The 12,640-nt window shown below is 36.1% G+C and overlaps 1 protein-coding gene across 1 annotated transcript in view; it reads left to right on the forward strand.

The window, feature by feature from the left end:
* Nucleotides 1–8,499, forward strand: part of EFCAB7 (EF-hand calcium binding domain 7) — a 60,657-nt gene extending 52,158 nt beyond the window's left edge. The window contains exon 14 of the mRNA XM_025356075.1: nt 6,447–8,499. Within this exon, the coding sequence (XP_025211860.1) occupies nt 6,447–6,452 (6 nt within the window). The 3' untranslated portion in view covers nt 6,453–8,499. The remainder of the gene's footprint in view (nt 1–6,446) is intronic.
* The last annotated feature ends 4,141 nt before the right edge of the window (nt 8,500–12,640 follow it).

Genomic DNA, 12,640 nt, shown 5'->3' on the forward strand with positions numbered 1-12,640 from the left:
CTCAATTCTTATGAGTAATTCACAAGCTGCCTATATTTGTGATATTTGACCAAAGTCAGTTTGTACTCTAATAATAAGTACTCTTGGTCAGGCGAGGTGGCTCATGCCTATAATCCCAGCACTTTGGGAGGCCGAGGTGGGTGGGTCACCTGAGGTCAGGAGTTCAAGACCAGCCTGGCCAACCTGGTGAAACCCCATCTCTACTAAAAATAAAATAAAAAAAAAAATTAGCTGGGCGTGATGGCGGGCACCTGTAATAATCCCAGCCACTTGGGAGGCTGAGGCAGGAGAATCGCTTGAACCCGGGAGGCGGAGGTTGCAGTAAGCCAAGATCACCCCACTGCACTCCAGCCTGGGCAATAGAGCGAGACTCCATCTCTAATAATAATAATAATAATAATAATAATAATAATAAGTGCTTTTGACCGGGTGCTGTGGCTCATGCCTGTAATCCCAGCATTTCCAGAGGCAGAGGCAGACTGATCACAAGATCAGGAGTTCGAACCAGCCTGGCCAACATGGTGAAATCCCGTCTCTACTAAAAATACAAAAATCAGCCAGGCGTGGTGGTGCGCGTCTGTAGTTCCAACTACTTGGGAGGCTAAGGCAGGAGAGTTGTTTGAACCCAGGAGGCTGAGGCTGCAGTAAGCTGAGATCTGCCACTGACTCCAGCCTGGGTGACAGAGTGAGACTCTGTGTCAAAAAAAAAAAAAAAAAAAAAAAGGTACTCTTTTTTTTCCACCCAATACATTTCTAAAAAATATATGAATATTTAACAAAAAAGACTTACATATAATAAAGGAGTTGGAGTATGGTTCCATTTCCCAAAACTTAAATATTTTTCAACTTCTTTTAGACACAGTTGATAAATATTCAACATTGAATACATATTCTTAATTGTATTCTTACCTTTCCAGTTGAACACAAGAGTAAGCAAGTTAAATTCAAGCTCAGCTTAAGTTCGTTATCTGATTCAGGCTAATGTCAGCATGTTATGAAAATGAAATGGTTCCAGAATGTCAGTATTGTAAGGTTTCTGGCAATTTCTGATATAGCATGCAGAATTACTAAAAAGTTAGTTTCTCTCTGCCTTTTTAAATATCCATTACAAAAGTGTCCAGAATCGGCTTTTGAAAAAAAAGTTTTTTCTTAGTAGAGAAGTAAAAGTAGGACTAGACTAGACTAGGGAATAGTACACAGGGACAACCAATTAGCATGTCTATTACATATTAATTAGTTATAATAAATAAGCAGTAGGTATTACCTCTGTCCTCAGGACAAGAAAGCTAAGGAAATGAGTTACATGTTAACCTATTAAGGAATAATATTAAATCTTAATAAACGCCGATCATTAAGCATTAAACTAATGGTGTGAATATGGAAACAGAAGAGGAGGGGAATGCTTGACCAATTTAGGGGACGTAGATGAAAGTAGATGAAAATCTGTCAGAGGACTGAAGGAACGAAGTTTAGTTTGAAGCTAAGTAGTGCTTTGATTTGTTTTTACTCATGTAATATAATGCATTTTACATTTTAAATAGTATAAAAAGAGCTTACATCTTAAAAACTATTAAAGGAAATGAGGCATCATCTTTAAAATACTAAGTAGTACTACACTATAATGTTAGACTAAGTTTGACAGTGTTAGAGCAAGTTTGGACAAGTTGGAAAAATGAATGTGGGCTCGAAGGATCGGGGAACCTGATTCTGTAACGGAACTTTAAGCGACCTTGAAGAGATAGGGGGGATTTAGAAGAGGAGAGGAAATGGAAATTTAAGGGATTTTCTAATGTTTTTCACTTTTCCTAGAATGTGTTATTGTATCTTTGCCTATTAATATCATAAGCTATAAATCAATCATATATAAATTGAGTCCCTAATGTGTGCAAAGTACTGCTTTAATTATTTGCTTATATAGAAGTGAACAAGCCAGACGTTGCTCCTGCCTTCATTATACATAGTCTATCAGAGAAGATAGATTGTGAACAAGTATTACAGGCTGTACCCCTAACATACATTTTTTAAATGCCTCATCCTTCATGAAACCTTTCATTTTTTTTCTCAGTCCAGAAGAAACTGTTCTACTTCTTGAACTTCTATTTTAAAACTAATACTTTTTTCCTGTGGGGTTTTTATTTCAGATTAAAAAAAAAATCGTACAGTAAATTTGACCCTTTTTTGGTGGGTTGGGGGAAGATTTCACAGTTCTACTAATTTAACACATGTATAGATTCATATAATCACCACCACAATCAGGATACAGAGCAGTCCCATCACTAAAAAACTCCCTTACGTTATAGTCACATCCCCATGACCTTACCCCTATGCATACTCCTATCCCCTGGAAACCACTATTCTATTCTCATCACTATAGTTTTGTTTTTGAGAATGTTGTATAAGTGGAATCATGCAGTATGTAACCTTTTAAGACTGAATCCTTTTATTCAGCATAATGCCTTTGAGAATCATCCAAACTGTATGTATCAATAGTTTGTTCCCTTTATTGCTGAGTAGTATTTTATTATACGATTGTATTACAGTTTATTTATGCATTCATCTGCTGGGTGGTTTCCAGTTTTTGGCAACTATTAATAGAACTGCTGTAAAGTTCATGTACAGATTTTTACATGAACATAAGTTTTTATTCCTCTATAGTAGATACCCACAGGTAGTACTGCTGGATCATATGGTAAATATATGTTTGACTTTTTAAGAAACCGCCAAAGTGTTTTCCAGATTGGCTGTACCATTTTGCACTTCTAGCAGCAATGTAGGAGAATTCCAGTTATTCTGCATCCTTATCAGTACTCGGTATTGTCTGCATTTTTTATTTTAGCCATTATAATAGATGTGCGGTGGTATCTCATTGTGATTTTAGTTTGTATTTCCCTAATGGCTAATGATGTTGAACAGTTTTCGTAGGCTTCTTTGTAATTTACATATATAGTATACTTTTTGATGGGGTGCTTCTTCAAGGCTTTTGCCCATTTGAAATTAGGTTGTTTGTTTTCTTACTGCTGAGTTTTGAGTTTCATTTTCTTACCATTTCATTCTTTATAAATTCTGGATTTGTCTTTTATTGGGTATATTATTTGAAAGTATTTCACTCTCTTCTGTAGATAGTCTTTGTTCTCTTAACTGGATCGTATAGAGAGTGAAAGTTTTAAATTTTAATGAAGTCCAATTAATCAGTTTTTCCTTTAATGGATTATGCATTTGGTGTCAAGTTAGAAGTCGTTTTCTAACCCCAGGTCACAGAGATTTTTCTTCTGCTTTCTTACAAAAGTTGTATAGTTTTACTTCATATATTTGTATGTATGCTACATTTTCAGTTAATTTTTTTATGAGTTCTGAGGTTTAGGTTGAGGTCCATTTTTTTTCATATGGATGTCAGTTATTCCAATATCATTTGTTGAAAAGATTATTCTCTCTCCATTAAATTGCTCTTGTACCTTTGTTGAAAAATTCACTGGTCATATAGAACCTATCTTTGCATAAGTCTATTTCTGAATTCTATTCTGTTCCATTGAGCAATGTGTCTTTCCCTTCACTAAAACTACATTGTCCTGATTATAGTAGCTTCATTGTAAGTCTTATATTCAGGTAACATGATTTCCCTAATTTTATTGTTCTTTTCCAGAATCATCATAGCTATTTTAGTTTCTTTCCCTTTTCATATAAATTTTAGAACTGGCTTGTTTATATATACAAAAAATAAATCCTGCTGGGATTTTAACTGGTATTGTGTTAACTGTATTGATCATTTGGGGGGAATTGGCATGTTTATTGTGTTGACTCTTCCAATTCATGAACATAGTATTGCTCTCCACTTATGTAGGTTTTATTCTTTCATCAGCATTTTGTAGTTTTCAGCATACAGATCCTATATATCCTTTATTAGATTTATACCTAAATATTTTATTTTTATGAGCTGTTTGTATTTTTATTTCAGTTTTCAGTTGTGCATTGCTAATATGTAACAATATGATTGATTTTTATATGTTGGCTTTATATCCTGAGACCCTTGCTAAACTCATTTGTCCTAGGAAGATTTTTTTGATTGTATTTTATATATTCCTTGGGATTTTCTACTTAGAAAAGCATGTAATCTGCAAATGGGGACAGTTTCATTTCTTTCTTTCCTATCCATATGCCTTTTATGTCTTTTTTCTTGCCTTATTGCATTGGCTAAGACTGCCCATTAAGATATCAAATAAGAACAATGACAATGGATATCCTTTCCTTGCTCACAATCTTAGTGGGGAAAGCATTCAGTCTTTTACCACTATTTTACGTTAGCTGTGGATGTTTTTGTAGATGCCCTTAACTAGGTTAGTGAAGTTATTTCTCTTTAGTTTGCTGAGAGTTTTTATTAAGAATGGATGCTGAGCTAGGAGCAGTGGCTTGTGGCTGTAGTCCTAGCTACTCAGGAGGCTCATGCAGGAGGATCACTTGAGCCTGAGCATTAAAGAATCCTGTCTCTTAAAAAAAAAAAAAAAGGTGAATGCTCAATCTTGTCAAATATTTTTTTCTACTTCAATTGATGTGGTTGTATGGTTGGTTTTTCTTCTTTAGACTGTTAATATAGTAGCTTACACTGATTGATTTTCAAATTTCAACCAGTCTTTCATTTCTAGGATAAATTCCACTTAATTGTGATATGTTATTCTTTTTATATATTGTGGATTTCAGTTTGCTAATACAGTTTACCCTTGAACAACATTGGGTTTGAACTTCATGGGTCCACTTATATGTGGATATTTTCAATAAATCAATTGGAAAATATTTTGGAGATTTGCAACATTTTGAAAAAACTCACTGCATAGCCTAGAAATAACCAAAAAAGCAAGAAAGTTAGGTATGTCATGAATGCATAAAATATATGTAGATAGTGGCCTGTTTTATCATTTATTACATAAAATATACACATACATAAAATCTATTATAAAAAGTTAAAATTAATCAAAACTTATGCACATAAACACAGACTACACATGGTGCCATTCATCGTCAAGACAAACGTAAACAAATGTAAAGATGCAGTATTAAATCATAACTGTATAAGATTAACTGTAGTACATATTGCACTACTGTAATAATTTCATAGCTACCTCCTGCTGCTATTGCAGGGAACTCAAGTGTTGTGAGTATCCACTGAAAACACTGCATGATGTGATGCTAAACTGTGAGAGCAGCTTGTCTCTCCAGTAAATTGCATATCAAAGTAAAGAAATGATCTCATGGTTCTTATGTATTTTTCATTGTGTTTAATGGAATATTATAAACCTTGTCTAACACTATGGGAACCATTCAGAATGCCACTAGTGATGCCAAAGTGCTCCTAAGAAGCACAGCAAAGTCATGACATTACAAGAAAATATTAGTGATGCTGGAAGTGTTCCTAAGAAGCATAGCAAAGTCATGACATTACAAGAAAAAGTTGAATTGCTTGATATGCATTGTGGATTGAGGTTTGCAGATGTGGTTGCCTGCCATTTCAAGATAAATGAATAAAACACAAGGACCTTTGTAAAAACAAAAGGAAATTCATGACACTGTTGCTGCAGCTATGCCAGCAGGCATGAAAACCTTGCCCTTTTTGCAAAATGCCTTTTCATCTCATATTGGAAATGCAGCTTTTATGTGGGTGCAGGATTGCTAATAAGAAAGTCACACCTATAAATTAACAGGATTTTTAAAAAGTGAAGTAATTATATGACAAAGCAAAAGGAAGTTTTTTGGGTTTTTTTTAGATGGAGTCTCGCTCTGCCGCCCAGGCTGGAATGCAGTGGTGCCATCTCGATTCACTGCAACCTCTGCCTCCTGGGTTCAAGCAATTCTTCTGCCTCAGCCTCCTGAGTAGCTGGGACTACAGGTATGTGCCACCATGCCCTGCTAATTGTTGTATTCTTGATAGAGATGGGGTTTCACCATGTTGGCCAGGCTGGTCTCGAACTTCTGACCTCAGGTAATCCACCCACCTTGGCCTCCCAAAGTGCTGGGATTGGAGGCGTGAGCCACCGCACCCAGCCATGCAAAAGAAAGTTTAAGGATATAAAGTTCAAAAATTTAGTGCCAGCAAAGGATGGTTTGATAATTTTTGAAAGAGGTTTGACTTAAAAAGTGTCAAGATAACAGGAGAAGCAGCTTCTGCCAACAAAGAAGGATCAAATGAGTTCCCAGATACTATTAAGAAAATCATTGAGGAGGAATGATATCTGCCTGAACAGGTTTTTAATGTAGACTAATGTGCCCTATTCTGGAAAAACATGCCACAGAAGACATTTATTAGTAAGTAAGTAAGTAAGGGAAGCAAGCACCAGGATTTAAGGCAGGAAGGGATAACAAACGCTACCATTTTATGAATGCAGTCACGTTTATGATCAGGATTGCCCTTATCTATAAAGCTGCTAAACTCTCCCCCTACAACGCCCTACTCTGCCCAGCCTTGAAGGGAAAAGATAAACACCACCTGCTAGTCTTTTGGTTGTACAACAAGAAGGTCTGGACAATGAGAACACTTTTTCTACATTGGTTCCATCAATGCTTTGTTGCTGAAGTCAGCAAGTACTTTGCCAGTAAGCGACCACCTTTTAAAGTTCTTTTGATCTCCCTCAATGCCCCTGGCCACATGGAACCCCATGATTCAACACTGAAGGTGTCAATGAGGCCTACTTGCCTCCCAAAACAAGGCTCCTAATTCAACCTATAGATTGGGGGTCAGGAGGGCCTTTAAGGCTCATTTCACATAGGAGGTACTCTGTGGAAAGGAATGTCAACACTATGGATGAGAACCTCCAATAGAGAGAAACCATGATCTGAAGCTGAGATGGCCTTTTAGAAAAGAAAACTATATAAAAATAAAAGACTAAAAGATTAAAACAACAATAACAAAAGGACATCGTAAAAGTCTGTAAGGATAATACCATTGATTATGCTACAGAAAAAGCCATGAAAGCCATCGAACCTGAAACAATAACTTCCTGATGGAGAAAACTGTGTCCAGATGTTGTGCATCATTTCACAGAATTTATGACAGAGCCAATCAAAGAAATGAAAGACATGGATATGGGAAAAAAAAAAAAAAGGTGGGAGGTGAAAGATTTTAAGATATGAATCTTGGAGAAATTCAAGACACCACACCAGAGGAGTTAAGACAACAGGAGAGAGTTGAGTGATTCTGAACCAGTGCCAAATGATGAGGAAGAAGACATAGAAGAAGCAGTGCCAGGAAACGAAATGACATGAGACAGTCCGGCATGAGAGTTCTGAGTATTCAAGACCACTTTTGACTTCTCTTGCGACATGGAAACTAAAGCAAACAGTGGAATATGGATTGGTACTCGATAGAAACATTTTTAGAGAAATGAGAAAGCAAAAAAGTCAGACAAAAATTACAGTATAGCTGGGTGTGGTGACTCAGGCCTCTATTTTAGCACTTTGGGAGGCTGAGGTGGAAGGATTGCTTGAGGACAGGAGTTCGAGATCAGCCTGTGCAACGTAGTAAGACATTGTCTCTACAAAAAATAAAATTAGCTGGGCATGGTGGCACACACCTGTAGTCCTGACTACTCATGAGGTGGAGGCCAGAGAATCACTTGAGCCCAGGAGTTCGAGGCTGCAGTGAGCTATCATTGCATCACTGCAATCCAGCCCGGGCGATGGAGCAAGATCTTGTCTTGAAAAATGAAAAAAATTACAGTGTATTTCCATAGTTACACCAAGTGTGCCTGCGTCTTCCATTTCTGCTACTCTTGAGACAGCAAGACCAACTTATCTTCTTCTACCTCCTATTTAGCATAGAGATAATGAGGATGAAGACCTTTATGATGATCCACTTTCACTTAATGAACAGTAAATATATGTTCTCTTATGATAAGAAATAACATTTTCCTTTTTCTAGCTAACTTTATTGTTTATGTTCCATAAGGCTTCTGGTCAACATAGGCTATTAGTAGTTAAGTTTGGGAGTAGTAGAAAGTTATGGATAGCTTTTCCACTTGAGGGGGTGGTTGGCATTCATAATCCCCATATTATTTAAGGGTCAACTGTACATTGTTGAGCATTTTTGTGACTGCATAAAATGGATGTTGGTCTGTAGTTTTCTTAATTGGAAATATCTTTGTCTTGTTTGGATATCAGAGTAATTCTGGCCTCATAAGATGAGTTGGGAATGCTTTCTCGTTTTCTGGAAAAGACTGTGAAATTGGTGTTATTTCTTTAAATGTTTGCTTGAATTTCTCATTAGAAACATCTAGGCATGGAGATTTATTTTGGAAGAGGTTTTTCTTTAATACAAATTCAATTTCTTTAACAGCTACAGGATATTCAGTTTACCTATTCTTGGTTGAGTTTTGGTAGTTTGTGGCATTTGAGGATTTGGTCCATTTTATCTAAGTTGTCAAATTTATGTACATAGAATTTTTAAAAATTGTCAGTGCAGTCTGTAGTGATATCCCTTTTTCATTTCTGATATTAATAAAATGTGTCTTCTCTCTTTGTTAGTCTTGCTGGAGGTTTGTCATTTTTATTGATCTTTTCAAAGAAAAGTTTTATTGATTTTCTCTTTTTTTTGTTTTTAATTTTGTTGATTTCTGCTCTTACCTTTATTAATTCCTTCTTTCTGCTTACCCTGGGATTACTTGTTCTTTTCCTAGTTTCTTAAGGTAGAAGCTTAGATTATTGATTTAAAATCTTGTTTTTTGATATTAGCTTTAAAAATCAGTACCTTTTTGTAGCTTATACGTTGTATATTTTATTAATTTGTGTACACGTCTAGATTTCCCTATTTTAATGTTCTGGAGTACAGGGATCTTATTTTGGTTGGCTAATCTGGGACCTAACTGACTATCCTGTACTATGTGCTTAGTAAAAATTTGATAGGTGGTTTGAATAGGAACAGATGGATGAAAGGAGAGTAAGTGAAGGTAATGAATAAAACTATTTCAAAGAAGGCTTCAAAATTAAGAAAAATAACAGAACTTAAGAATCATATCCAGGGAAGTGATATCAAGGGAAAAAAGAAAAACAGTTCTGTCATGAGGAAAAGTTGCTAATACCAGCCAATTCTAAACTAGTTCTGATAGACTGTGTTCAGAATCTCAAGGTGGCATACAGAACACTGCCAGTACACTGCAGCAGTTCTACATAGTGAATAAACAAAGAACTATGCTTCTTAGACAATTCAAGGAAAAAAACATTTTTGACCTTAGTTTTTCAGATAATTTAAGCAAGATAATAATTTGGAGATATTTACCTCTATGATTTTCTTGATTCCTTCCTTCACTTGTGCTACACCTGATATACATTTCTCTGGTGTTTATTGATTGTATAGCCTTAGGATAGCCTTTTTTTTTTTTTTTTTTTCCTTATTCTGTCTCTTACTGGTCACCTGAAATCATGCTTTAAGTCTCCAGAGGATCAGGCCATGAGTTTCCTGGCTCATACCCCTCCATAAAATTAAAGCATCTGTGTATTAGTCTGTTCTCACGCTGCTGTGAAGAAATACCTGAGACTGAGTAATTCATAAAGAAAATAGGTTTAATTGACTCACAGTTCTGCATGGCTGGGGAGGCCTCGGGAAATGTACAATCATGGCAGAAGGCACCTTTTCACAGGGTGGCAAGAGAGAGAATGAGTGCCTAAAGAAGGGGGAAGCCCCTTATAAAACCATCAGGTCTTGTGAGAACTCAATCACTATCACAAGAACACCAGCATGGGGTTAACTGCCCCTATGATTCAATTACCTCCCAGCAGGTCCCTCCCATGACACGTGGGGATTATGGGAACTATAAGATGAAACTAGGGTGGGGACATAGCCAAGCCATATCAATCTGTATTAGTTTTCTATGAGTGCTGTAACAAATTACCACAAACGTGGTGGCTTAAAACAACAGAAATTTATTTTCTCACAGTTCTGGAGGCCAGAAATTCAAAATCAGTATAACTGGGCCAAAATCAAGGTGATGACAGGGCAGTGCTTCCTTGGAAAGTTTTAAAGGAGACTGCATTTTTTGTCTCATCCAGCTTTTGGCTTCTGCCAGCATTCCTTGGCTCGTGACTACATCCCTCCAATCTGCCTCCTTGGCCTTCTCTTCTGCAGTCAAATCTCCCCCTTTCTCTGTCTTCTAAGGACACTTGTGATTGCATTTAGAGCCCTCTTGGATAATCCAGGATAATCTTCCCATCTCAAAATTCTTAATTATATCTGCAAATTCATTTATGCCATATAAGGTAACACTCACAGGTTCTGGGGATTAGGACATGTATAACTTTTAGGGGCCATTATTTAACCTACCACAGCATCTAACAAGGAATCGAGAATACTGATGAAATGGAAAAACGAAGACATTCATTATTTCTTGAAAAATGTCCTTCACAATCTGTATTTTTAAAAATCTTATCTTTTGCCATTTGAAATATTAATATTTGCATATCAAATATTCATATAAATTAATTCAGACTGATATCCTTTATAGAGGATTCCAAAAATGAATTCTAAGGAAAAAGTCCAATTTATCACATATATCAATCCTTTTCACATATAGCCTCATGAATAACCACTTGACACTGAAACATGAATTCAGAAACTATTATTATTTTGGCACAGGAACAAACTTAATTTCAGAATCACAGCGTCCAGATATCTATTAACTTTTATTCAAGTAAAAGTTTTAAACACCTGAATAACTTATGGATACAAACGGACATTGGTTTCATATTGCTTCCATATGTAGGAACTAGTCATTTAAGCAAATTACAAATAGATAGGATTTAATAAACTAAATCTGCAGTTAAGAAGAACCTATGATTCAGACTTCATAAATGAACTAAAATGACATTTGCAGTATTGTTCAGCATTAATCTGGGTTCATATGGAATCGTCAATTATTTTCCAGTTACAAATAACTGTATGTTCTTATAGAAGATTATTTACAACTGACTCTATTAGAGCTCTGTTAAATGAGAGACTCTAGTTAGAGAGTAGTTTAGGATATCCTAGTCCTAAACTGGAGACATCCTCAATATTCCTCAATATAGATTATTCCATCATTACTTACCACCACCAGACAGGAAGATGAGGATACACAGATATAAAGCTGTTTTGTTTTTAACAATAACATGATACATGCTTTTACTGTATGCCAAATAGGTGCCTGCTAAGGCTTTGTGTACATGTGATTAATGAATTACTTTTCAATATTTCTTACTTTGATAACTGGTTTCTGTATAAGCCATGTAACTAATAACTGTTAACTGTTAATGCCACTATATCACCCACTTCACCATCCAGTATTTTCATTATAAACTCCATACATCTTCTTTTGTTATAAATTTCACATACATACCATTTATTATTTGTTATAGTCATCAAAGATTGCTATCCTATAGTAAATACATTTCTTTAAATCATTACAATTGGAATGCAAATGATTATTCGTGAATGGTTAAGGTAAAGCTGTCTTTAATGAATACTGTATTTGGAAATGGGATTTGACCAAGTATCATTTATCTAGCCAGAATTTAACCCACCTCCCATTTATACACATTTGTATATATGTAGGTGAATAAATAATTCAGTTGTTCCTTGACTGAGATAGAACCTAGCCAAATTCTAGGTAATTTGCTGTAGGAAGGCTTCTAAGTGACATATTAGTAACTTGCACAAGAAGTGGATCTGGGTCAGTCGTGGTGGCTGTCCAGGTGCAGTGGCTCACACCTGTAATCCCAGCACTTTGGGAGGCTGAAGCAGGCATATCATTTGAGGTCAGGAGTTCAAGACCAGCCAGGCCAACATGGCGAAAACCTGTCTCAACTAAAAATACAACATTTAGCCGGGCTTGGTGGTGTGTGCCTGCAGTCCCAGCTACTTGGAATGCTGAGGCATGAGAATCACTTGAACCCGGGAGGTGGAGGTTGCAGTGAGCCAAGATTGCGCCACTGCACTCCAGCCTGGGCAACAGAGCAAGACTGTCTCAAAAAAAAAAAAAAAAAAAAAAGATGCGGATCTGCCTTGCCTTTGAATGTAACCTAACAGATTTGAGCTCAGGTCTACGAAGGCTGGATGGCACAAAGAAGACAGACATCTAACTCTTCTTCCTGCTAGGTAAATGTTTCTAAGTAAATTTTCTTTCAAAGTTAGAAGATCCTAATTTTTTCGTGCTTCCTTTAAATGCTGGAGTTTCTCAGAGTTCAGTATTGGCCTCTTTTTTTTTTTTCCTCTATACTATATTCTTTTTCATAGGGGATCTCATCCACTCCTATGTCTTCAAATGCTATCTGTATGCTAATGGATTATACATTTGTATCATCTGGCTGGGCCTCTTTTTCTAAGCTCTAGACTTCTATATCTAACACCTTATTCTATACCTCCTCTTTGATGCATGACAGGAACATCAAACATTATATGTCCAGAACAGAATTCATAGTCATGCCACAGTACCTTCAAACTCAGATAGTCCCTAACTTAGGATGGCTCAATTTACAACTTTTTCATTTCACAATGATGAGAAAACTATTGTGTTCAATAGGAACCATACTGTACCCATGCAACCATGTTTTTCACTTTTAATATTCAATAAATTATATGAGATACTCAACACTTCATTATAACATAGAGTTTGTGTTAGATGATTCTGCC

This window comes from Theropithecus gelada, chromosome 1, assembly GCF_003255815.1.
Source record: "Theropithecus gelada isolate Dixy chromosome 1, Tgel_1.0, whole genome shotgun sequence".
Taxonomy (NCBI): Eukaryota; Metazoa; Chordata; class Mammalia; order Primates; family Cercopithecidae; genus Theropithecus; species Theropithecus gelada.